Genomic DNA, 27,667 nt, shown 5'->3' on the forward strand with positions numbered 1-27,667 from the left:
CAAGGTTTAAGTTTATGTGGGCTGCAAAAGAACAAAAGCTTCAATTTTTATAAAAACATAGTTTATTTCGGTAGAGACATGCTGAATACAAAGGGCTGAAATAAATTAGTAATTTTTAACATAAATTTTATGTTTTATTTAAATAAAAATTAATATTTTTTCTTGAACATTAACTTACCAGACACTGAAAAACTGAACAAATTAATAAACGTAATGCAAATAAACCTATTTTTCTTGTTCTCTGAAAGCAAAATAATTTCTGTTGTACACACTAAACAAGTTAGTCCAAGACTAATGACATGGCAATTGGCTGCTAAAATATTCGCTGCTAGTATTAGCAGAAAGAAATGGTGCGCCTGAATGTAAGGCAGGTAATCAGTCATTAGCGAATATTATATTATAGTTTGTCATTAATAACTAGTAATGTGGTGCACAGATTTGTGTACTGGTGGGGTCCCTCAGCCTGACCTGCAAGAATTGGGCGGAAACCAGCTCTCTGACACCCCCCGAAGGGTCCTGGATTGTGAGAGGGTGCAGGCCAGGCTGAAGGACTTCACTGGTGCAAGATTGGGGCCCAGGAGAGACTGCAGGAGGATTCCAGGGCATGTCTAGCCTGCATCACTGGGTCCTGATCAGCCAGATCCCAGCAGCAAGCTAACCTACTTGGTCAGTGCGTGTCATAGCTAGTGGTCAAATGTTCGAACAGTCAGAAACTTAGCCTATTAGGTTTTTATATATATAGATTATGTATAATGGATTAAGTTATGAAATTTTTATTAAAATGTTTCTTACATATCATTATATTTGTCAGGCCACAAAAATATTCATTGTAGGCTACATGTGGACCATGGGCCACGAGTTTGACATGCTTGCTGTAGTACTTTGCTAGGGATTTCATAACAAGTTAAGCGCCATGTTAGTCACCAGTGACTGACACTATACTTTCCACTTCCGTTTTGACCTTGTCAGTCTCCAATCTCCAGCATATTGGTAAAATCAGATATTGTGGGCTAAATGGAAAGGAAGATAAAACAGGCTTGGAGCTTAACATGCCAACAGAATTTTATTTTCTCATAATTCTGGAGGCTGGAAGTCCATGATCAAGGTGTTGGCAGGACTGGTTTCTTCTAAGGCCTCTCCTTGATTTATAGATGGCCTAGTACCCCAGTGTCTTCATGTGGTCTTTACTTGTCTCTGTTCTAGTCTCCTCTTCATATAAAGACACTATTATATTGGATTAGGGCCCAACCATAATGACTCATTTTAACCTTAATGACCTCTTTAAAGACCCTTTCTCCCAATATAGTAACATTCTGAGGTAATCAAGATTAGGGCTTCAACCTACAATTTAGAGGAGGGCACAATTCAGCTATAACATATGCATAACAAAATTTATCACTCTAACCATTTTAAGTGCATGGTTCAGTGGCATTATGTACATTAACATTATTATGTAGCAATCACCACCATCCATCTCCAGAACTTTTTTAAATCTTTCAATATTGAAACTCTAACCATCTATACTAATAAAAAAGTAATATACTAATTAGACCAGGAGACCTTCCAGACATCCTTCTGGACAGAGCCATGGTGGCAGGGCCGAGGCAGAGGTAGTTAGGGGTGATCAGGCCAGGAGGGGAGGACAATTGGGGGTGATCAGGTTAGCAGGGGTGGGAGTGGCAGTTGGGGGCAATCAGGCCAGCAGAGAGGGGCCAGATGGGGGCAATCAGGTCAGCCGTGGCGCAGTTGGGGCCAGCAGGTCAGCGGGGTTTGGAGCAGTTGGGGGCAATCAGGCTGGCAGAGAGAGTAGTTAGGGAAGGTCAGACAGGCAGGTTGGTGAGCGGTTAGGAACCAGTGGTCCCAGATTGTGAGAGGGATGTCCGGCAGCCAGTTTAGGAATTGGGCCTAAACCAGCAGTTGGACATCCCCTGAGGAGTCCCAGATTGGAAAAGGTGCAGGCTGGACTGAGGCACAGCCTTCCCCCCCCCCCCCCCATGCATGAATTTCTTGCACTGGGCCACTAGCCTAACACACACACACACACACACACACACACACACATATTTATATATATATATATATATATATATATATATATATATATATATATATATATATATATATATAAATAATATGCTAAGTGTCTGACCATTCAATTGGTTGCTATGATGTGCTCTGACCACCAAGGGGCAGATGCTTAATGCAGGAGCTGCTGTGTCGCGCACAGAATAATGGCACCATGGACCTGGCGCCCACAAAGTTACACTTGGCTTCCCCCAAGTGGGACACAGACTCTGCCACCACCCCAGAGTGACAGCCCACCAAATCACAGCCAATGCTGCCAAGACCCCATGGTGCAAAATGCAGCTCACAGCCCAGCCCAGCCCAGAAATGGTCGCTTTGTAATGGGCACCATGTAATAACATCATGTAGTAATGACTGGCTTTCTCTCCCTAGTAAAGTCTAGCCTCCTTGGAGTTTCTTCAGCTCAGGAATACTACTTGCTTTATAGCTAGGTGGAAACATTTCACATGTTAACAAAATGTCTGTGAAGCCTTTTTCCATGTCTCATCTCATTTGCTTCTTGCTGTGACCATGGCTAGGCTTCAGGATCTAAAGGAGGGGCCGATGCACAAATGAAAATACTATACAAGAAATATGAATTTATAAGGCATTTCTTGGATACACACCAAAACTGGGTCCTGCCCTCTAGCAATGTATACAGGCATATCAAAGGTGAAGCTTGGTAAACAGTAAAACGATTATTAGGTTAGGGAATTGCCTTGAGCCACCACTATCTCAACACTATATAAGCCCTGCTAATGCCCAAGGTCCATTGACCTTCCGTGTTCCTTGGTGCACAGACAGTATTGGCAAGCAGTGGCTTTCCGAAGATCCTCATAGAAGTCCTGGAGTAGGTAGATAGGAAAGTCGGTGGAATACTATTTTCTTTTCATTAGAAAGCCTAGAAACTTGACCCAACTAAAAAGAAGTAAGTAATGGTGGACCTTGAAAATGACTTCAGGTTTTCTCACTGTGCAGAATATAGTCAAACACTACTGCAGTTAAATATTTTACCCTTAGTTCTCCCTGTGTGATCTACAATAATAATTTGCTTTGTGTTGATATTTGCTGTGTTGCTGACAGCTACCTGAAAGAGAAATTGGGGTGCTTCACTGGGCTGGAAAAAGTTTAGCTAAATCAGAAAGCAGGTCTAATTAAGCAAGTTTACTCTATATCTATAAAAAGCTAAGTTGACTTGCACATGTGTGATACATATGAAGTTCTCACTGGTGGCAATCACATGCATGTGTTTGGATCTGCCATTGTCGATCGTGAATTTGTTTGGCACTTTATTATAAAGGGTGAATAGTGATATTAAAATATTTCTTTGAATTAATTTTCTCTCAGTGTGCACAAATTTGTGCACAGGGCCACTAGTTAAATAATAACTCCCTATTCTCCCCTCCTTTGCTCCTGGCAGACATTATTCTTTCTGTTTCTATAAAACATTGTTTTGAGATTAAGTTTTTTGTCATTAGTGAGACTCTTCAAAGTTCCACTAAATTAATTATTTTTATGCTAATTGTGCCACATATACTCAGATTATTTACATAGTTAAGAACTTTAAATTCTGAAACTGTATCCAAAATTTTGTCCTTATTTGTCTTTTTTAATTTTATTTTTTAATTATAGTTTACATTCAACATAATTATATGTTAGTTTCAGATGTACAGCATAGGGGTTCTTGAGAGATATTCCAGATTTCTCATTAACTGTAGAGATTTGGACCACTCTTGTTTGATTATTTTTCAAAATAATTCAAGGTTCCAATTTTTAAGTTGATAAGTTGATGTGTAATTTGTAAAGAAGAAAAAGGTAAAAGGAACTTTAAATATGTTGAAGTCTTATTGTTTTGAAATATGTTTATTTGCTATTTTGAAAAAGGTCAATGATTATTTTAAAATATCTTTCTATTTTTTTTCCAATTGTCTTCATTTGGGGAGATTTGGTTTTTGTTTCTCTTCTCCACTTTACTATTTTATACTGCATATATATTATGTCAACTTTGCATCTTATCATAAATGTAGATATGAAATAAAAGATTTCCATACAAAATAACCTGTCATGGAGTTTTTATTTTATTTTATTTTATTTTATTTTATTATTTTATTCATATTTTCCTTCAGCACATATTTGTTGATTATCGTTTAGTAAACATTGGATATACTACAAAGAAGAATAAGACATGGTTTTTGTAAAAAATTATACCTAGATGGGTCTAAATAAATTATTATGTTTGAAAGAAGGGTAAATAAAGAAGAAATTGGTCTTGGTCCAAACGAGAAATAGTGGAGAAAATCAGAGTCCAGGAACTGCAAGACCCATTGGTGAGCGGCCAGCTGTGGTTAGATATGGATGAAAAAGCAGAATTGTACAGACAGAAGGAGTTGCTAGTGATGAGGCTTGAGCATGACTGAAACATAGCTTTTGAAGGCCTTTACTATGATAACAAGCACACCCTACAAACAGAGAGTTCTTAGATATTTTTAGGTCTTAGAGTGAAAGACAGTATCTAAGACTATTAGGTGATGTTAGCTACTCTTATTACATAGTAATTAAATGCAATGTGAATGCATTTATAGTTGTATAATTTAAAAATTCCCATTAGGTGGTTTTTCCTAGATTTTTGAGAAATACTATTTCAAAAATATTAACTGTGTATTCTAATATATTTTATATTTGACATATTTAAAAGTAGTATTACCTTCACTTTGTGTCTTTTAATTTCTTTTTTCCCCCAGAGATAAGGAAGACTGGATGGATGAGGAACTAATAGAATCCCTGAAATATGCTGAACAACTTCCTGTAGCTCAGATAATACACCAGGTTTGCTTCCACTTTATTCTTTTTAAAGAAACAGTTTTTTAATCTCTGAAAAGTAATTACTTTTGTTAGGTTTTTCAGAATCAGTGTGCTATTGCTGAAGGCATTCCAGGCCGTCTATCCCTGTTTAGACTCTACCTATTACAGTTGGGAGTCTTTTTCAAAGCACAATATTAAATGTCTGCTTGCTGTGTAACAGTAGAATTCTTTCTTATATAAAATACAAGGTAAAATCAGGATTATCTTTGTGCATTACTTAACAATAAGACTTAATTTCAGTAAACTTTCATTTGAACCATTGTATATAGTACTTATTACTTACTGACAAGGGAAAAGAGTTGAAAAAATATAATTTGGTGTAATTTTTTTGACTAGCTAAAATGAGAAAACAGTACTTCTCTAGTTTTTCTATACCACTCTATTATCAACTCTTGGGAAGTGTAATTTTAGATGTCATGTGGGCAGTTTTTTCATTTCTAATTATAATGACTCTCATCTCTTCTCCATAGCTGTAATTTTAGAAAAGGCAGTGTGATAAGTATTTAAACTTACATTTTGTATTGTGATTTTGACAGCATTTAAAGTCTGCCTTGCTGGGCTAGAATATAACAATTTGAAACGATCTGGTGACAAGAGTTATGGCCTTTAGAATTATCAGAATTTTCAGAATCTATAGGTAATAGAAAATATTAAAAGCCCTTGGAGGTCAGAAATTTTTAGAATTTTAATGAATATTATTATTATAAGTCTTTCTAAATGTCTTTGTTAAACTAAGAGTTTCTATTTAGCTGATATAGGTTGATTAGAAGATGTGCCAATTTGAACTTTTAAAAGAAACAGACTTTTACTTTAAAATGTTGGCTATAGAGATCTTTGCATTGACATTAAAATTTAATATTAAAATTCTGTGAGACATTATAAAAAATGGTCAGAAATTTGCCCCTTTGGGGAAGCATACCTGTACTTGGTAATCAGGTCCTGTTTATATGTCAGGAATTCCCTAGAGTTGTCAGAGCCTAAGTGACCTAACAGCCTGCAAATGTCACATTTAAAATTCTGTCTTCATGCCTGACTCGCAGCATAAATGAATTAAAGAGCAGAGCAGGAGCAAGTCAATATATTCTTAACTGTAAGAGTGAGCAATGAAACAGATTGTGGTTTGCTCAGAATACGTAAATAGATGCTGCCTAGATCAGTTCACCTACAATAAAATCTGAAACAGGAAGCAAGAATTAACCTTTAAGATGGTTGATAAATGAAATGTCAGTCATTTTTTTATAGCAGGGAAGATCCAATAAACTATGGTTTATGTAACAACTGCATTTTGCTGTTATAGACTGTATGTTCAAAGATGAAAATTCTTGACCCTGATGAGAACTTTTATCATATTTTTGCAGTATAAAAAGTTGTATTAATTTAAGCACTGAATTATGAACATAATAGTTATAATTCTATAGTGCTTGAATTAATAAAATATTCTGATTTTTATGAAATTTGCATGATAGGGATTCATTTTCTTTTATTTTTATTGAATAAAATTACTTCTGTTCTCAAGGAGTAATCAGGAAAGGTCATTGTTAAACCAGACTCTTATCTATTCCTCTTGCTACTTCCCTTTACAGTCAGTACTACAACTTTGGGACTGTTACCATTGTCTATTGTTAAGAAACATGAATTATGTTGCTGGAAATTCGCTTATAAGTGGATTATTTGACAGCAACTTTCCCCCCTAAATGGATGTGATATAAGATTCAGCCAACCCCACAAAAGCTTTTTAATCTGTAACATATGTAAATTATAGTATTATTATAGCATATATCTAACCTCTACTTGAAACTATTTTTATACTACAGTAACTATTTTCCTCTAATCTTGTCACATGATTTATCTATTTATATTTTGGAGCACATGTGTCATTTCTATTTGAAGTAATGTTATTTATTCACATTTTCTATCTCCTATTTGACTGTCATTCTGGACATTCTTGATATTCTTTTCAGCATCTTGCCTTGTACCATGTATGCGTGCATCTGAATGGATTGATAGGTATTTTTAATGGTATCCTGAGAGTCAGGAGCACTTCTTTTCTCTACTACCCAGGAGCCAGAATCAGGGCCTTTCATTAGTAGCAGTTTAGAAGCTGCTAGAAAGGAGGAGCAGGAGTGAAGGCTGTAATGTGAGGTTCTTATAAATGTATTTCTAATATCACATGAGCTCACTCATCTAGGGGAAATGATGAACAACATAGACTGATGAACAAGAACAGCATCGATCAGACTGTTTGACCTCAGAAGGAAGGAAGGGGAGGGTGGAGATAGGGGAGAGAGATCAACCAAAGGACTTGTGCATATGAGCCTAATATACAGTATATGAGTCACGGACAGCAGGGGGGTGGGGTATGGGATGGGAATTGGGGGGATGAGGACAAATATGTGATACCTTAACCATTAAAGTAATAAAAAAAAGAAATAGAGGAGAAATGGGTCTTAGTCACGAGTAATTAATATCTTGTGTATGTTACTCAGATTGCATTTTATTAGCAGGAGTTAGACAAGATCCTTCTTATTGCTATTTTATATTGCCTAACTATTTTTTAGGGGTCCTAGCAAATAAGATTGTACATCTAGGAAACCCATGAGAATCAAGTTATAAACAATAGAATTAATCAGGTAGCCAGATACAAGATAATAAAACTAATAGCTTCTCTTTCATTCCACACAGAATGAAAATGGGAAACATTTTCTTTCACAACAATGAAAAGAACAATAAAATACTTAGGAGTAAATTTGATAAGTTAATCAAAGGACATATGTAATAATCATGGGAACATAATATGTTTCATAAACAGAAAGGTATACTAAATTATTTGATGATATGGGGAACTTAATACAAAAGTATAAATTTTCCCAAATTATTGATTGTAGTTAGAAGGAAACAAGTTGTGTGTGTGTGTGTGTGTGTGTGTGTGTGTGTGTCTGTTTAATGTTAGGAAAAAATGACTGACTTCTAAATGGATACAGACTTTCTATTTTTTTTTTTTTTTTGAGTGATAAAAATGTTCTAAACCTAGATAATGATTATCATTGCATAGCTTGGTGAATATGCTAAAACCTTTGAGTTGTACACTTAAAGGGTGAACTTAAGGTATGTGAATTATATTTCAATAAAGGTATTTTAAAGTTAAAAATCATCCATTTCTGGCAGAGATGCTAGGAATAAGAATCTTGTATACCTGGGAAAATATCTAGATTATTTTTACATTCTTAGAAGCCATCTTGCAACGTATTTTTCAATATATATATTCTTCCATATATATATATATTCTTCAATACAGTGATTCCATTCATGAGTATCTAGCATATACCACTAACATATAAATAAAAGAATTAATATATAAGAATTGTAATACAATGATATTCATATCAGCCTTACTTGTGACCACAGCAAATTGGAAACAATGTGAATGTCCCTAAGTGATACAGATCACTTAGCTAACCTAGAAACCCCAGTATGTGTGTGGATTATATCAGTGATAAAGATCACATTACAGATCAGTGAGAAATTAAGGAATATTCATTAAATGATGTTGGAACAATTGATTGAGTATTTTGGAATAAAAGATTAAATTCTTGCTTTATAACACATAAAAACTGTCTAAGTGGATTGTAGATCAATACAAAATATGGAAAATACCAAAATAATTAGAAAAGTATATTGATAAATATATGTGTATAAGGACATTCTAACCATGAAAATAATAACAGAAACTACAAAGGAAAATGGATATATTTGACTTTGTAAAAAATGTAAAGCTTCTATGCAGCAAAATAAAAAGGCAAATGTGAAAGTGGAATACTGGTTTTCTCACAATATCATTTCAGAGAATGATAAGGAGAAAACCTAACACCCTAATGGGAAGGATCAAAGAATTTACATACGCCTTAAAAGTTAAAATAAATATTTCTAATAAACTGTTAAAAACATGTTAATATTCATTAATAAGCTAAGAATTGTTTATTTTAATCATAAAGTACCATTTGAAAAAATCTCCTTGATTAGCAAAGATATGAAAAATGATAATACTCAGTAATGACGAAGTGCACATTCTATTAGAGAGGAGTGTAAATTATACAAATTAAAGACAATATGGAAATTTGTAACAAAGTATAAAAAGATATAAATAAGTATGAAAATATATTAACATGGCTAAATGAATACACACGTGTATTCTCCTTCCTGAAAATCCCCAATAAAATGACCATGAAGACATAAAAATACATAAACCCCAAAAGACAAAGAAAATGGAAGAGGAGAGAATAGCAGATGAGAAGCAACAAAAATTAGAAGAAAAATAGTTGAACAAATGGTAACCAACTTCGAATGAAAGAGCTGAACCCTAACTTCCATCATGGGGGAGACCTGTAAGAATGAGCCAATTTTTACTGCAGAATCCTGGAGAAGCAGGCACTAGGTATCTCAGGCAGACACTAATCCTCCCTAGAAATATTAGCCTAATAGAAAGTAGTGCACATTTTGACATTTGTATAATCCCAGTTTAATAACCATGTCTCAGTCTGTTTGCCCCACTAGAAGCCCAGTAATTGACAAGTGCTGCTAATAATACATAAAAATCTTCTGACCAGTGTTTTAATTTTCTTTTAACTATGAAAATACAACCAAGAATCATCAGACTTTTAGGGAATATCTTCATTATGAAAGACAAAGATCAAAATAAGCAAATGAAAATTTGCAAATTAGCAAATACAGATAATGCCAGTCACTGAAGAAGTCATCATCATCATCATCACCACCATTGCCACCACCACTTATGAAAGAGATGAGAAGATATTTTATTTATGAAACAGGATACTATACAAAAAAAAGAATATTCAGAAAACAAGGAATAGCTCTTAGAAATTAAAGCTATGAAAGTAGAAATAAAAATTTCAGTAGAAAGTTTTGAAGATAAAGTTGAGGAAATATCTCAAAAGGTGGGACAAAAAGATAAAGAGAAGGAAAATTAGAGGAATACCTGTTGTTAGAGCCTCTTGTAATTATAAAGTCATATCTTATGACAGAGTCACTGACAGGTGTTTCTTCTGGATTATCTTGTCGAAGATGTTTGTACACTGAACAGTCTTAGAATCTGGAAATAGTGACTCCCCCAGGAACAAAAGGCATATTTGCTTACTGTGTAGTATAATCTATAATAAAAAAGTGTAATATACTAATTAGACTGAACAGATGAACAACTTCCTGGATGTTATTCTAGACATTCTTCTGGATAAAGCTGCGTGGCAGGGGCCAAGGCAGAGGTGGTTAGGGACAGTCAGGCAGGGTGAGCAGTTAGGGGTGATGAGGCAGGCAGGCAGAGTGGTTAAGGATGATCAGGCAGGCAAGCAGGTGAGCAGTTAGGGGTGATGAGGCAGGCAGGCAGAGGGGTAAGGAGTAATCAGACAGGTAGGTGAGTGGTTAGGAGCCAGTGATCCTGGATTGTGAGAGTGATGTCCCAGATTTCCAGAGGGTGCAGACTGGGCTGAGTGACTCCCCTTCCCCCACCCTCCCACCCCCACCCCAATTCATGAATTTCATGCAATGGGCCTCTAGTAAAGATAATGTCTTCCTCCAGGGCAAAGATTAGATAGATTTTTTGTGGCCCCTTATAAAATATTTAGCATTTCCTAATCTGGGGATTCTTGGCTGTTACAAAAACTTATTGTATGCATAGCGTCCACCTAATCCTGCCACTACATTGTCCCCATGAGACTTGGAGGGCAAGGAGAACTAGCAGATGTGAAGCTCAGGCTGCCATGTGTAGTACATACAGTTCTTTGTCTCTAAACCAGGAGTCTCATGTGTTCTGCCTTTACCTATGAAACTTCCAGGACAACTTGTTAATTTGGAAGCAAGATAGTATTTCAGATCCTTCACAGTTTAAGATAATAATTGATGAAATTCAGCATTTGACTAACAAAAATACTGGAAAAAGAGGACAGAAAAAAATGAAGGGAGGCTATCCTATCTAATAAAAGAGTAATATGCAAATTAATCATCACTGTGCTACATCCACAAGCCATGCCCACCAGCCATGCTCACCAGCCAATCAGAGTAAGAATGCAAATTAACCCCAACAAAGATGACTGCAGCCACAGAGAGCAGGAAGGAGGCTTGGGTTTCCCTGGCAATGGAGGAAGCCAAGTTTTCCACACACCCTGGTGGGGCCAGGCCTCCACTCAAGGCTACAAAGTTTCAATTATAGAAGGTAAATAAATTCCAACAGAAATGGTGTCAGTCACGCAGCTGGAAGAGCAGGAGGCTAGGGTTGCCCCGGGCAATGGAGGAAGCCAAGCTTCTGCAGCCCTGGCTGGCTCAGGCCTTCACTCCAGGCTACAACGTTTCAATTATAGAAGATACATAAAGATGGCTGCCCCAGGTGGACACAAAATGGCTGCCACAAGATGGCCTCAGGGGAGAGCAGTTGGGAGGGACCGGACCTGCAAGGGAGGGCAGTTGTGGGTGATCAGGCCAACAGGGGAGGGCAGCTGGGAGAAACTAACCCAGTAGAGGAGGGAAATTGGTGGTGACTGGGCCTGCAGAAAGGACAGTTGGGGATGACCAGGCATGCAGGTCAAGTCAGTTAGGGGCAAACAGGCTGGCAGGGGAGAAGTTAGGCATCAATTAGGCTGGCAGAAGAGTGGTTAGGGAGTGATCAGGCTGACAGGCACAAGTGGTTAGGGGCAATCAGGAAAGCAGGCAGGCGAGCAGTTGGGAGCTAGCAGTCCTGGATTGTGAGAGGGATGTCCAACTGCCCATTTAGGATACTGGTAGGATCAGGCCTAAATGGGCTGTCAGACATCCCTTGAGGGGTCCCATATTGGAGAGGGTGCAGACTGGGCTGAGGGGCACACACCCTTTTGCATGAATTCCATGCACTGGGCCTCTAGTTAAACTATAAAGCACTGCACAGCAAAATAAACCATTAACAAAACAAAAAGGCCACCAACCAAATGAGAAGATACTTGCAAATACCTCTGATAAGGGACCAATGCAAATTGACTATAACTTCTCAACAGCAGTATTTAAAACAAGAAAGCAGTGGAGTGATGACTACTTATAATTAATTAAATTAATTTCTAATTTAAGATTTTATTAATTGCTAAATTATCCTTCAGATATCATGATGCAAGAAATATTGAGTTCTCAGTAAATAGTTTTTCTCATTCATCCTTTCTCAAGAAATTTCTGGACTATGATTTTTTGAATAAAAGAAACCTGAAATCATATTATCCAGGACGCAAGAGATTGATTCATCAAGGTGAGATGGTAGTAAAATTCCCAGGTTGATGGAGAAGAGAAGTCTAAGTAATCACTGTGTAGAAACTTAAAGAGTACATAATATTTCAAAAAATATAGAAAAAACAACAACAACTATAAACCTATGTATGCTCTAAACAACTTCAACTTACTGAAGTGTTATCTTATATAATAAAAGGCAAATATGCAAATTGTCCCCATGGGTGAGAGTTCGACCAACCAGGAGTTAGACATGCCCGGACCACGAGGAGGTTGTGTGGGACATAGCGGGCGATGGCAGCACAGCTGGTAGCAGTGGAGCTGCTCTCCGCCCTGATGGGCCCCGATGAGAATGGGATCATGCCGGATAGTTGGAGCAGGTGAGCGGGCAGCACCAGGCTAAGGCAGGTGCGAGCAGAGGCCCCACAGATCGGCCCTGATCACCAGCCAGCCCTAGGGACCCTACCCTTGCACAAATTTCCTGCACCAGGCCTCTAGTATATCAATAACTACTCTGTGCCTTGACAGATATTTATTATCCACTTTTTTTTTCACTGTTTTTATCCATATCCCCATATCCCAGGCTTTCTCTGGTTATTCTTCTATTTTAATCACATGGTTTCTTGCAATCTTTTAATATTTTATATGAGTAGTAGGTGACAACATCCTTTTCTTTTTTAAAAATATATTTTATTGATTTTTTACAGAGAGGAAGAGAGAGGGATAGAGAATTAGAAACATCGATGAGAGAGAAACATCAATCAGCTGCCTCTTGCACACCCCCTAGTGGGGGTGTGCCCACAACCAAGGTACATGCCCTTGACCGGAATCGAACCTGGGACCTTTCAGTCCACAGGCTGACGCTCTATCCACTGAGCCAAACCGGTTTCGTCAACATTTTTTTCTTAATACAATAATGTGTATTGGGTTGACCCAGTGTAAACTTACTATTCTCTTTCATTCAGACAAGCTGCTCAAAAAACACTGTTAGTGTTATGTATCCATTAAAGATTTAGTTTACTGGAGAGAAATACTGGAGAGTGTCCTGTCAGATGCTAGCTTCAATCACAGAAGGTTATCTTGCAAAGTGTAGTTTCATTTATGCTTGGTTATACCTTATTAGTCCCAGAGATAATTTTTTTTCTAGTAAATCTGGTCCATATAGTTTCCTGGTATGTCCATTATTTTCTTTGGGGGTATTCTTGGCATTTGAGTGAAGCAGTTCAGTTACTGTGCAAGACTGGTCAGTGTATTATAGGAGATTTGGCATCTCTGGTCCTCCCAAACACTGGCTGCCATTGGCAGTCCTTAGTCATTGTGGCACCACATAATACCTTACCTTTTTTGATCTCCTCCCTCCTATGGAGGGCAGTATTGCCTCACACTGAGAACCACTGAAGGTGACTGTATGTAGTATGTGTCCACAGAGCCTTTGTTTGTATAGTCCAGTCTCTTAATATTATAATTGTGACATTTAAAAATAAGTATACACACGTTTCTTGACTTACAGTGGTATTAGGTCCCAAGAAACCCATCGTAAGTTGAAAATATTGTTAAATCTAAATGCATTTAATGGAATCCAAACTATAAATAAATAAAATTATATTTACAGTATACAATAAACTACCAGATATCATAGCCTAGCCTCACCTACCATAAACATGCTAAGAACACTTACATTAGTCTACATTTGGGCAAAATCATCTCGCTACTGCTGCCCAGCAGCATGAGAGTATTGTACCACATATTGCTAGACTGGGAAAAGATCAACTTTAAAAATTTGAAGTATCATTTCTATTTAACAAAGAATCTTTCCAAAAATCGGGACTTTTTAAAAACGCCGCAGGTCAAATTGTTAAAAATTGCGCCTGTCCCGCCAAAAGTGGGACATCTAGTCACCTTATTTTAAGTTAAACTATCCTAGTCAGGACCCTTTATAACAGATACTCTTTTTTAAAAAAATATATATTTTATTGATTTTTTTACAGAGAGGAAGGGAGAGAGATAGAGAGCTAGAAACGTTGATGAGAGAGAAACATCGACCAGCTGCCTCTTGCACACCCCCTACCAGGGATCTGCCCGTAACCACTGTACATGCCCTTGACCAGAATCGAACCTGGGACCTTTCAGTCCGCAGACCAACGCTCTACCACTGAGCCAAACCGGTTTTGGCTATAACAGATACTCTACTCACTTCTCTACATTCTGAGATGTTTTAGACTCTGCATTTCCAGCTGTTCACATGGATTTCCACCATTTTCGGTTCTGTCCTTTTTTATGATAACTCTTTATATTGTTTTACTGTTGTTATTTTAGATTTTTAATGTTTTTCTATTCCACTAAGACATACCTTTGTATGGCTAAAAGTTGACTGAAATGTCTGTTAAGTGGAAAATCTCTGACACCATTTTAAAAATGTGCCTATTGAATTATCAATACCTGGAAACTCATCAAAAGGTTGCTGAATCCTTTTGATGGGTTTCCGGGTATTGATAATATCACTCCCTTGTCTAGGGTTTGAGATTGCTTTAAACTGTTAAAGCTTTCCCTAATTATAGTATCTTTAAAGCTGAAGTCTAGTGAAAAATAATATTACTGTTCACTTATTTTCATTCAAATTATAAGGCAGATAATTAAAATTAAACTACCATGTGCTATTCTTTTAATGTCAATTGGGATATTGTTTTAAATTGATATAGATTAATCTTAGCTATCATATTATAACTTCTGATGGCCACTTCAAAAATGTCACTTTTGAAGAAATAAATGAAACTGTGAAGCTGTTTGAAAATACTGATCAATATTTCAATACTATTTCATCAGCTTTATGTAAGAGTGAAAAATGTTGTCCACCTATAAATTTGTCATCAGAGTTTCTGATAGATTAAATTTCTCTTTCAGAAATGAAAGGTGTGAGCCTTACTAGTCATTAAGTATTCTAAAATAAAAACAGGTACCAGTTTTCACCAAATGTCTAAACATTTAACAGGTGAGAGGAGCTGATGTTTGTGAGGATGTAGTGAGATGGACATGCTCATAAATTGCTGATGGGAATATAAGTTAATGCAGTCTTTCTTAAAAGTCGTTTGTTTGTGTGAATTTATAAATAATAATAGTAATTGCACCTCTAGGATTTTATTCAGAAGAAGGGACTCAATTATGACAGAAAGATTTATGTTTAAAACCATTATGTTCATTGCAGCATTTCTTAAGAAGCAGCATAATGTAATACATACAGTGTACTGGGATAGAATCCAAACACCATTTAGTGACTGCTTGGTTTGGGGCAAGTCTCTTAGTCTTTCTTTTGCAAGTCATACATTGGAACTATGATGATGGTAACACTAACAATAATAACAACAATGAAGAGAGTGACAGATTCATCTGGGTTAAATGCTGTGGATATATCTAGTTAGGTTCTTCAGTTTTCCATAGCAGCTGTTCCAAATATTTGTTACACTTCTGTCCTCTTTAAAGCTCAGCTTAAGACAGCCTCCTAAGTCTGGAGAACAATTGAGGTCATTAGGCAAAAACACCTGTAATATTATACACTTTCAATGTACCTTTAAACTTATTTGTATCTTTATGAGTCTTTATATTTTCTGTCCACATCAAAGAAAGAAGTGTGTGAATTGTATTAGCTATAACCTTGCTTGCATAGTCAGGAACTTTGTTCCGTCAGTTATGCTTCTCTCTCTCGTCTTTATACTCTCCACTGCTGAAAATAAGTCTTCCTCAATCCTGCTTTCCCTTCTAGCTTCACTCTTTCCCTTTTCTCTCTTATTGATGTTTTAAAAATAGACTAGCTCAGTACCAGAAAAACAACCCAATTAAGTGAGCAAAGGATATCGTAGATATTTCTCCAAAGAAGATATACAGATGGCCAATACGCACATGATAAGTAACTCAGCTTTACTAATCAATAGGGAAATGCAAATCAGAATCACAATGAGACACCTCTTTACATCCATTAGGATGGCTGTTACCAAAACAATAAAAACAGAAAACAGTAAGTGCTGCTGAGGTTGTGAAGAAATTGGAACCCTTTGCAGTGGAAATGTAGAATGGTATAGTCACAGTGGAAAATTATGGTGTTTCCTCCAAAAATTAAAACAATTACTATATGATCCAGCACTTTTACTTCTGCGTACATCCCCAAAAGAATTATAAGCAGGGGTTTAAAAAGATATTTGTACCCCAATGCTTACAGCAGCATTATTTACAGTATATCAGTGATTAAATGGATAAACAGTGTGGTATATACAGTCAGTATATTTTTCAGCCTTAAAAAGAAGGGATATGCTGACATGTGCTTGAATTTTAAGATGTTGTGCTAAGTCAAGTAAGGCAAATACAAAAGTACAAATATTATATGATTCCACTTAAATTAGTCAGATTCATAGACACAGTAAATAGAATATAATGATTATCAGGAGCTGAGGGAGGAGAGACTGGGGAGTTTTTGTCTAATGGGTATAGTTGCAGTTTGGGGTGATGACAACGTTCTGGAGATGGATGGTGGTGATGGTTGCACAACAGTATGAATGTACTTAAAGGCATTGAACTGTGCGGTTAAAATGATCAGTATGGTAAATTTTATGTTATGTATATTTTACCACAATAAAAAGAGTAAACTAGCTTTATTCATTTTACTGCCTTTTTCCTACCCTCAGTCTACTTTATTATAGTCTGTATCCCAGCAACTGCTCTGTAACTGTTCTTGCAAAGTTTACTAAAATTTCCCAGTTTTCATATCATCCAAATCTTTGACTTCTTTGTGGTATTGAACTCCATTAATCTCTCTAAAAACTCATTTTGTTGTTGTTTTTTTTCTTTTCTCTTTTTTTTTTTGTTTGTTTGTTCTTGGACCACCACCATATACTGATTTTATACCCATATCTCTGATTTCTCCCTTTGAAAAACCTTTGCTGATCTCCTCCTAGACCCATCTTTATGATCTGTCTCTTATACAAATTCTTACTGAACATTCACTTCCTACTGTTATATCTACCATAACTAGAGGCCCAATGCATGAAATTCGTGCACAGGGGGATGCCCCTCAGCCCGGCCTGCACTCTCTCTCCAATCAGGGACCCCTTGGGGGATGTCCAACTGCCACTAAAGCAGCAGTCAGACATCCCTCTCACAATCCAGGACCACTGGCTCCTAACCTTTCACCTGCCTGCCTTCCTGATTGCCCCTAACCACTCTGCCTGCCATGCTGATTGCCCCTGCTGGCCCCTGCTTGCCAGCCTGATCGCCCCCTAATTGCCTCTGCCTCGGCGGCCACCACAGTGGCTTTGTCCAGAAGACATCTGGTCTAATTAGCATATTACCCTTTTATTAGTATATCGATAGTTTTCAGTTTCACTTACATATTGGTGGCCTCAAATATTCGCATCTCCTTCTTGGGTTGCAAAACAACATTTCATTGCCTGCACTTAGGTCTTCAACACATTATCTAAAGCAGAATTTAACCCTTTCCTAAGGGTTCTCTTATTATGTTTTAAGAGAACCTTTATTCTTTTCATCTCTTCTTTTCTCTCTCTCATAATATCTAGCTACATAAAACCCTAAATATGCAAATCAACTGAACAGTAGAGCACCTGTGGAAGGACCAGCCGGTGGTAGGCAGGGCCAGGGCTGGCGAGTGGGTGGTGCTAGGCCGGCCAGCCAAGGTGGGTGCCAGCGGGGGCCCGATTGCCTAGCTGGTCTCCTCACAGATAGGCCCTAGTCGCTGGCCAGGCTTCGGGACCCTACCTATATATTGGGAACAGTCTCTTGGATTTAAAAATTAAAACCTGGCAAAACTCTTAACACTGAAAAAACAGGATGATGCAGCGATGACATGCATGGACTCTGGCTTGCACATTTTATGGTCAGCCCTGATTTTGATACTTATAACTTTGTGACAAAGCCAGTTACTTAACTTCTCTCTGCTTCAGTTTTTCTACCTATAAGATGGGGAAAATGGTACTACTGCCTCAGAAAGATCATGTAATGTACTACTTTTTATAATCAGGGCAAAAAAATGTTGCCGCCCATACAACAGCGAAAAGTATGGTCACTGGTGCATGCAGTGTCCCGGATTTCGAGAGGGATGTCCGATCGCCAGTTTAGGCCTATAAACTGGCAGTCGGACATCCCCTGAGGGGCCCCAAATTGCAAGAGAGTGCAGGTCAGGCTGAGGGGCCCCTCTCTCCCGTGCATGAATTTTGTGGCACTGGGCCTCAAGTTCACATATAATTGGGTTTTAATTCCTTTTTATTCTGTTTCTTAAATGTTTCTGAAATTCATCTTCTTTTTTATTTATTGTATACCTATAAACAGGTACATGCTTCATATTTCACAGTTAATCAAAATCATCATGAGAAATAATTAGTGCCATTGAAAAACCTATCACTCCTATTTTATTCTTGGATAAATCGAGATTCAGAGGGGTTTAAGTAACTTGCCTAAAATCTTTTATCTTGTAAGTGGCAAAGACATTTGAATTGAAACCAAAATGTGGTGTGTTTGAGCCTGAGTTCATTGTCTCGCAAAACTGAAGAATAGATTCATGGACAAAAATGGTTAGTGGAAGTAAAGTTTATTAAGAGAAGCCAGGCCTAGAAAAGGTTTCCAGAGCAGGCAAGTGTCCAGCGCTTCCTTTCCATGGATGTTCAAGTCTATTGGTCCAGGTGTAGAGTCCCACATGGCCATAAGCCACGTGGGCACAGGGGATGTGCTTCCCCACCACAGGAACATCAGGAACCCACTGCGTGCCAGAGAGAAGAGAGGAAGCATGTGCCTTTTAATCTAGGGGTAGATACATGCCTTGCTAGCTCCTGATTGGTCCTTTCAAAGAATTCTGTCTTAATAACATTCTTGGGATTGATTATATGTCTTAATAACTGTCTTATGACTGGTTATCTGCAAGTTGCCTGATACACTCATACATTTAAAGCTCATGTCTCCCTTATACACGCTTCCTTCCCCACCCCCCACCCCCGAGTTGGGGTGCCCTAGTAACTCCAATTAGTTGGGCTCCTGGCTCTACTTCCTTTCCTCCTTCCCCCATGGTCCTGATTCCTGACTACTTAACTTCCTTCTCCTCAGAATCAAGAAAAGACTTTCTTATATGTGGTCATCTAACCTGAGGGTCCATGTTTAGTTCAGATAGTTCAGCAACATTAAGGATTTATAGGCCCTTGTGAATTCTGATAATTAACAATATAACTTTATTTCAAAAATATATTTTCTGATTTCCATAAAACTGGTGATAGCACATTTGGAATACAACTCATTCACTGTTTGCCTGTACTAAATTCTTTGTCTGTTCTCCACCACTGAAGGCAGCCAAATAGATTGTGATTTGTACAAAGTTGTAAGAAAAATGAGTGTCAAAGAGCGCTGATCTCTAATTTGTATGAGTGGACTTGAGGATTAGCTACACGTGACTAAAGTAAACAATCAGTAATTAAAAACAACTAGACAAATACACATTCCTTCCACAAGTCAGAGTAATTTAGAGTTCATTACATTTAGAAAGAAAACATCCCTAATGAATATTAGACATTTGACCTGTGGTGTTGCTTTGAATATTAAGATCTTGGTAGTAATTAACTTCACTTTCTTTCCATTACAACTTTATCATCTTAGTTACTAAGACAAAAGGCTTTCAGAAAAGTTTTTGAAATGTCACTGAAAATACCTTATAAATGTTTTTTAAAAAATGCTTTATATAAGTAGTAAAGACTTGTTAATATAATTTACTGAAGGCCCAGTGCAAGAAATTTGTGCACTGAGGTGGGGGACATCCCTCAGCCCAGCCTACCCCTCTCATAGTCTGGAATCCCTACTGTCCTACCTTTGGCTGGTGTACAGGCCTAAGCCACAGTCTGGCCTCCCTCTCCAGGAGGCAACCTGGCTGATCAGGGGAAGATGCTGCCCCCATCATCCTGCTGCTGCTGTCACTGCCAGCCTCTGCAGCCACGAAGGTGTTTTCATCAACACGTACTCTAGTCCCTTCCTTCACCATGAAAGAACGACAACTTTCTTTAGGCATTTTCAAGATCTTCCTTCCTTCCTTCCTTCCTTCCTTCCTTCCTTCCTTCCTTCCTTCCTTCCTTCCTTCCTTCCTTCCTTCCTTCCTTCATTTATTTCCTCACTTGAGGATATGTTTCCACTGACTTTTAGAGAACATGGAAGAGATAAGGAAAGACAGAGAGAAACATCAATGTGAGAGGGACACTTTGATTGGTTGCCTCCTGCATGAGCCCTGACCTGGGCTCTGGCCAGGGAGGAGCCTGCACCCTAGGTATGTGTCCTTGACCAGAATTGAACCCGGACTCTGCAGTCGGCAGGCCGAGGCTCTATCCACTGAGCCAAAGCAGCTAGGGCAGGATATGACATTTCTTAGACTCTCCAGTAGTGGACCTTCTTTTTTTCCTCCAGGAATGAGGTGGAAATACTCTAAATCACCTTCTTGGATTCTTATTAGGCAAGTTACCAAGAACACTGCGAATGGTGTACTGGGGCTTAGCCAGTGAGCAGTCAGAAAAGTGTTTCCTCTGCAGCTCTCACACCAGAGGCGGGACTGCTGGCAAGGGCCTGCCCTCAGCCGTGGTGGCTGTGAGCAGTTCTTCTCCCCTCTCCCCACCTGCCCTGTGCTTGGCCACAGTGGGCCTCTCCTCTCTGGGCCTGTGCTCAGCCGCGGCAGCTTGGGAAGGCCCCCCTGTTTCTGTCTCTGTCTCCACTCCAGGGCTCACCTGTGTGCACATCCTCCTCCTGACCGGTTATGACTGTTACGGTGTTCTGGCTAATTTGCATATTACCTCATGTATATGTATGTGTGTGTGTGTGTGTGTGTGTGTGTGTAATGAATTTTCATCTCATTAACAGATACGATGATAAAATCATGATGACAGCTATAAATTGAATTTTTGTCTTTTAAAATTCATTGTAATTTTATAAACGTGCCCAATATAATTTTGTTTTCTATATTCCATTATATCAAAACTAGAGGCCCAGTGCACGAAATTGGTGCACTTGGGGGAGGGGTGTCCCTCAGCCCAGCCTGCACCCTCTCCAATCTGGGACTCCTCAGTGGGTGTTCGACTGCCAGTTGCACGATTCCTGTGGGGATCAGTCCTTAACCGGCAATCAGACATCCCTCTCACAATCTGGGACTGTTGGCTCCCCACTGCTTGCATGTCTGCCAGCCTGATCACCCCTTAACCACTCCCCTGCCAGCCTGATTGATGCCTAACTGCTCCCCTGCAGCCTGATTGCCCCTAAGTGCCCTCCTCTGCCAGCCCGATTGCCCCCCATCTGCACTCCCCTGCTGGCCCAGTTACCCTCAACTGCCCTCCCCTGCCAACCTGGTCACCCCAACTCTTTACTATTTTTAAAAACATATTTAGTTAATATCTTAATTAGTTATTCTCCCTAAGGAATCCAATGAATAAGTATCGGATGCAATTAATACTTTTGTTACAAGTTTTTTATTTCTGCATAGCAAACAAATTTAGTGACTTTAAAGCATTTATTATCTCACAGTTTTCATGACTGAGGAGTCTGGACACAGCTTAGCTTAGCCCTATGCTTACCGCCTAACAAGGCTTCAATCTAGGTGTCAACCAGATTGCAGTCTCATCTTCGGATCAGGGTCCTCAAGCAAGCTATTGGTTATTGGCAGAATTCAGTTACTTGTGGTTGTAGGATTGACTGAGGTCCTCAGCTCCTGCAGACTGCTTGCCATTCCTTCCTGAGGTCCACTCCACAACAGCAATACATCTTGTCTCCTCCTAGTGTATCTGTCTCTGATTTCTGTCTCTGATATTGAGGCCTTCCTCTAAAGGGCTTCCCTGATCAAGTCAGCTCCTGCCCCCAGGATAATCTCCCTTTTGATTAACTAAAAGCCAACTGACTAGGGACCTTCATTACATCTTCAGGATCCATTCATCTTTGCTTTATTATGTAACCTAATCGCAGGAGATTTCCCATCATAGTCACAAGTCCTGCCCATACTCAAGAAGAAGGGATTTATAGGATGTCTTTGATTTATATAATTAACATAACTTGAAGAGTACAAATTATATTTTATAGAAAGGATGAAGTTTAGATACACTAACATATTATCACTGATTAAACAATTAAAAACAGCTATTTTCTAAAGTAATTATAATTGTGACCTTAGATTATTTTTTCTTTATTTAAAATAGTCTAACTGAACTGATATGCTTATTATATTTTAAGAAAAGCATCCCATTGAAACCTTGAAAATTTTTATTTGCTTGCCAATAAATATATACAATTATGAAAATCCTAGTTTTCTCTTTTTACATAAAGTTAATACTTAGATCTATGCTCTGTTAACTATTTTAAAGTTCTCTGGTAATGATCTCCTAGCAACGTGAAAGAAGAGACTGCATACCATTCCCAAGTGGCAGTGCAGTATTGCTTAGCTACCTATCTAATTTGAAGTATTAGGCATTTATATAATAGGTGGCCCTTGAGCCTTTAAGTGTTTGCTCATGACACATTGCAGTAAGTATTATTTTTACCTTTGTATTATCACTGTTATTGTGAAAGGTTAAAAAAAAAAAGTATACTTAATAGCAGTCAGTAGAGAATCTTAACTACATACATTATTTTATGAGAAGCTCTAATAAGGACATAAATGAAATTATACTTAAATATGAGCTTGCTGCTGGTGAAAATGAAGTTCTTTCACGGAGTTGCAAGGAAAGCATTCTGGGAGACTTAAGTATGGGAAGGGTAAGAGGCAGTGGTCCTTGGTTCAGCTCTGGTGTCTCATCTCTGACCGTCCTGCCATGGAAGAAGTTCAGCTTTGTCTTCATCAGGCCCCGAAATATGTCTGGTGTTTAGAAATTTTGTGCTATTGGTTCAGTCCATGTCTCTGTCCTCATCTAGCTAGCTCAGTCTGTGTTCCTGGCTGCATTAAGCGAGAGCACTCTTCATTAAGCTGGGATTCTGTTATCTTGGGTTTAGGAAGGACTAGGCTCTCCATCAAACCAATCAACTTTCCAATCTTTTGTGGGCTTGGATCCTCCTCCTAATCAATCCATATCCTCGATCTTCCAGGGTCATGTGTCCCTTATCCAATCCGGTCCTTTTCCCAGGCTAGTCAGGACTTTATGGTCATCATCTTGACTCCTAATGCCCATGCCTCCTAGTAGAAGAACCTCCCTTGAGCCATCTTGGCTTCAACAGGGCATGTGCCTGCAGAAGGATTTCCCTTTATTGTTCTGTCCCTCCCCCCAGTAGTCTTCAGGGAATGGACAGGTGGTTCCCTGGGGAGTGTGTGAAACTGTAGCTCCCTAGTGAAGCAGGCCCAGTATTGGATTCAGCTTCCCAGTTCATTAGGGTTCTTAATGTCTGATTCCTTTTGCTCCCTTCCTTTACTTATGCTAACGTATCTGAAAAAGCAATAGTAATTATAACAGTCTGTCATTTGATTGTAAGTGAAATCATAAAATGTCTAAAATATTACCTATAATTGTCTTAAAAATAGCAGTATTGTTATATTTCAAGAATATTATTAAGTACATACTGAAATGACACTATTTTGTTGCTGTCATGCTACTGACATTACTTTTTCTTAAAGTAGGATATCAAATACTAAACAGTATTATTGTAGTACATCTCCTAATTTGGAAAAAGTGAATATATGAAGATTTTTCTAGGTAGACATTTTAATACAAGTTTTTTCTGTAAATTCCTCTCCCCCACTAAAATGGTTAAAGACATACATATCCATTATAGGAAACATACTTTCAAAAGTATAGATATATGGAGAGAAGAGATTAAAATTACCTCTAATCGTATTTCCCCAAGAAAAATACTATTAAAATTTTGGTATATTTTCCTCCTTTAATATTGTTATAAAAATAAAGATCATATTTTATACTCAATTTGCATCTTGCTTTTATTTTATTATCACAATATAAACATCTTTTAATTCATAAGAAAACATTCTTATGGCTAATTATGTGGTTATATATTACTTCTCATTTTATTTATATAGATTATTTTCTGTTTTTTTATTATCTAAATAACACTGAGAAGAAAACATTTTTGTTAAATTTTTGTCACCATTTCTGAATTTCTTAATATAGATTCTAGCTAGGCGTATAATAGATCCCACAAGTAAATAGATAAAAACATTTTAAAGACCTCTGAACATCTTTATAGATTACTTTCTTGAAATTAGACTATCCTTAATAACATTTACTAGTTTAATTTTATAAAAAGAAGGAAATAATTAATATATAATTTAAAATTTGTTTTTTGTGGTCAAGAAAATGGATTTTTTTCTAATATTAGCTACTCATAATTATTCCTTTCTCAAAAATGTTCTTTTCTTTTTCCATTTATTGATAAATCTTTGTATACTTTCTTATTAATTTTTGGGAGATCTTCATGTACTAAATTCAACCCCCTTTCTGTCATGTTATCCTATTTATTTACCTTTTCATTTGACTTATACTTTTGCAAAATGTAGATCTTTCCAAAAGTTTTTTATAAAAATATTTTCATCTTTTCTTCCTTGTTTTCATTGTCTTTAAACTTACAACTTCCTTTATTGTGCATATTCTCCTACATTTTATATCTTCACCCCATTTACCTGTGGTTAGTCACTGGCTCAAGTACTCAGAGGCTTCTCATTATTTCAAATCCCAGCACACAGCTGGATATTCACAGAATAACTCTCCATGGCCCAAACTTGCTACTTCTTTCAACAGGGTTTTCTAAGTGCCAGGGTCTTGGCTTCTGCAGTGAACAAAGAAGATGCCAATCTCCACCCTCTTGAGCTTTTATCACCTTCCTGCAGCAGCCCAGGCTGGGGTGTCACCCTTTTCCCAATGCCTGGCTTTTCTCATCACCATGACTTTGCTCCATGTGCCACTGCCTGGGTGTGATCCTCTCCTCTTCACCAACCTACTTACGATACCTTGTTCAAGGGCCAGCTCTCCCAATTAGTAGCCACCGGTACCTGACAGTCCCCCCAGCTTGCTGGCCCTTGGACTCCTACTCTTCTCTCCACATGAGCTCCTTTGTAACTGCTCTCCACCTTTGAGATTAACGTAGCCCCATTATGATGTGTCCATAGGTGCCACTTTACAAAAGTAATTAAAAACAAATTTCCTCCATCTAATATTTTTTCATCTAATTCTAAGTCATATACTGGGCTGATTTTCTACTTTCTATTCTGTTTCATTGATGTATTTTGCATCAGAACAACATTATAGATTAGCCTTATCAGATTCTTTTTTATATTCAGGACTATTTACCCCTCTCTATAGAGTAATATAAATTGTTTGCCTTACACCTCATGCTATGGGTATTCCTACTTATTTAATGTTTCTTATTTTTATTACGACTGTAATTTTTTCTATTCTATTTTCTGATTGTTTTTACTGGCATATTGGAAGGGTATTTTTTAATATATTTATTTTAAATCTGAGCTCTTTAATATCAATAATAATAAGTTTATTTTATAGAGTTGGTTGATAACTAATCAAACTATGCAAATAATGAAAATTTACTTTTTCTTCCTAAATGTTATATCTGAATTGGTCAGAAATTCCAGAGCCATATTAATAATGTTAACAGTGAGCATTCTTATCATAGAAAAAAGTCATGGTTAAGAAAAAATTATGGTCAACTTTCTATTAAAAATAAAATCACAGTTAAAAACAAGTCATTGTTAATTATCCTAAAATATCGATAGATGAATTGCTTTGCAAATTTACCATGGATAAGGTGCATCAAGATCCTGGGAGATGTCCATTTCTCCAGAAGGGGGAAACATCTTATTAACATAAATGGCTAACTTCAAATGGAAAGGAACCAGACCTCAAACCTAGATTGCAGTTGGGAGGAGGAAGGGTAGAGGGAAGCTAGGGGAGTTAGTCTCTAGATCCCCCCACTTCATTTCCGTGAGAGCGATTTCTGGCATGGTGACAAGTGGAATCAGCCTGTTTCCAGGAAGACTATAGGCAAGAGCCAGAAGCGAGCATCCCTGCAGTTCCTTTAAAGTGAGGGGGTTGGATGGGAAAGAAGTTTGTGAAATTCACCTCCAGGAGATAACACAGCAGTATTTTTCCTGGACAGCTTTATCAAAGGCTGGCTGTAAACACTGTTAGGATGCGACAGGTGGTTGTAGAAGTTCTTACTTTGTGAAATTTAGCTCAAATGAGTATTTCTTACTCTTGAAGGGTTAGAGGGGATTATCTTGACAGACCGTCCCCGACCTGTACCCATTTTATGAATTTGCTGTACAAAGTTCATGGTGGACAAGAGGTCGATTAGCTGGCCCTCACACTCTTCATATTTATGCCATTGTTGCAGAAACCCGAGGTTACAAGTATGCAACTTAATTTTCTTATGAAAATAAAATTTCAGGGTTTTTCATTCCACATTGTCATCTCAGTGGATATAATCCATAGCTTTCAATGCATACAAATCACTTCAAAATTTAGTGGCTTTAAACATCAATGATTTATTTAGCTCATAATTCTACAGGTTGGCAATTTAGTCTGAGTTCTAATGGTTCTTTTCTCAGCTCATGAGCACATATTCTGACCTCATGAGTCTGTATCTTAAGACATTTAATTTGGCTAAATTACTCCCCCTTAAAACACAGCTGGTGAAATGTCTATTTTCTGTTAGTATTTGCTTTACCCATTGTTAACTCTTTGCCTCTTGTTAAATTTACCATGTGATGTCACCCTTATTTTGCAGAAACCAAAGCTGAAAGATTGGCATCCTCCTGGGGGTTTTATTCTGGGATTGTGGGCACTCATCATCATGGTTTTCTTCAAAACTTACGGGATCAAGCACATGAAGTTCATTTTCTAGACATGATGATGCATAAAGAGGACTGCATGGAAGACTACAATCTTGGATGAAAATTTATGTCGTATCTTTTTAAAAATACATTGCTCTGTGTGAATTGGCAAAAAATATAAGGAAACTAAATTTGGCACACTATTGTTTTTTAACTTAAAGGAAAATAATTGTTAATGCAAGTGTTAAATGGCACTAAATATATTTTTGTGTTTTTTCTTTGGTGTGTTATTAAAAAAGATGGAACAAAGAGGTCAGAATATACTTATTGACTCATTTTGGAAAAACACACACAAAGAATTTCCCATTAGCCCCTTTTCATTTGGAAAAGAAAAAAAATGTGAGGACATTAAATTCTCACCAGCAGGGCTAATTTCTGATCGTAGTTTTGTGTATGTTCTCCCAGTCTTTTTTCTATGTACTTATTTTTGAGGGTCTAAAATAGAGATTGTATAGAACCATTTTGTAACCTCACTTTTCATTTTACAATATATCATCAACCATTTGTCTCTCTTTGGACATTCTACAAGAACACATTGGGAATGGCTGCAGAGTACCCATTTTATGAATGTGCTGTATTTAACAGTGTTCTATTGTTGGACCTCTTACCTTGTTCCCAAAATTGTTCTCT

At 37.6% G+C, this 27,667-nt stretch overlaps 1 protein-coding gene and 1 long non-coding RNA gene across 2 annotated transcripts in view; one reads left to right on the forward strand and one right to left on the reverse strand.

Moving 5' to 3' along the window:
• PIGK (phosphatidylinositol glycan anchor biosynthesis class K) overlaps positions 1-27,317 on the forward strand; it is a 78,781-nt gene extending 51,464 nt beyond the window's left edge. Inside the window, exons 10-11 of the mRNA XM_036445586.2 lie at positions 4,806-4,890; positions 26,932-27,317. Coding sequence (XP_036301479.1) covers positions 4,806-4,890; positions 26,932-27,048 — 202 coding nt within the window. The 3' untranslated portion in view covers positions 27,049-27,317. The remainder of the gene's footprint in view (positions 1-4,805; positions 4,891-26,931) is intronic.
• Positions 981-17,506, reverse strand: LOC118723353. Its single transcript, XR_004989237.2, has 3 exons — positions 17,494-17,506; positions 9,751-9,756; positions 981-1,070 (listed from the first exon to the last, which is right to left on the reverse strand). It is a non-coding gene; the product is annotated as an uncharacterized LOC118723353 (long non-coding RNA).
• Positions 27,318-27,667: the final 350 nt, after the last annotated feature.

This window comes from Pipistrellus kuhlii, unplaced genomic scaffold (genome assembly GCF_014108245.1).
Source record: "Pipistrellus kuhlii isolate mPipKuh1 unplaced genomic scaffold, mPipKuh1.p scaffold_m20_p_2, whole genome shotgun sequence".
NCBI lineage: Eukaryota > Metazoa > Chordata > Mammalia > Chiroptera > Vespertilionidae > Pipistrellus > Pipistrellus kuhlii.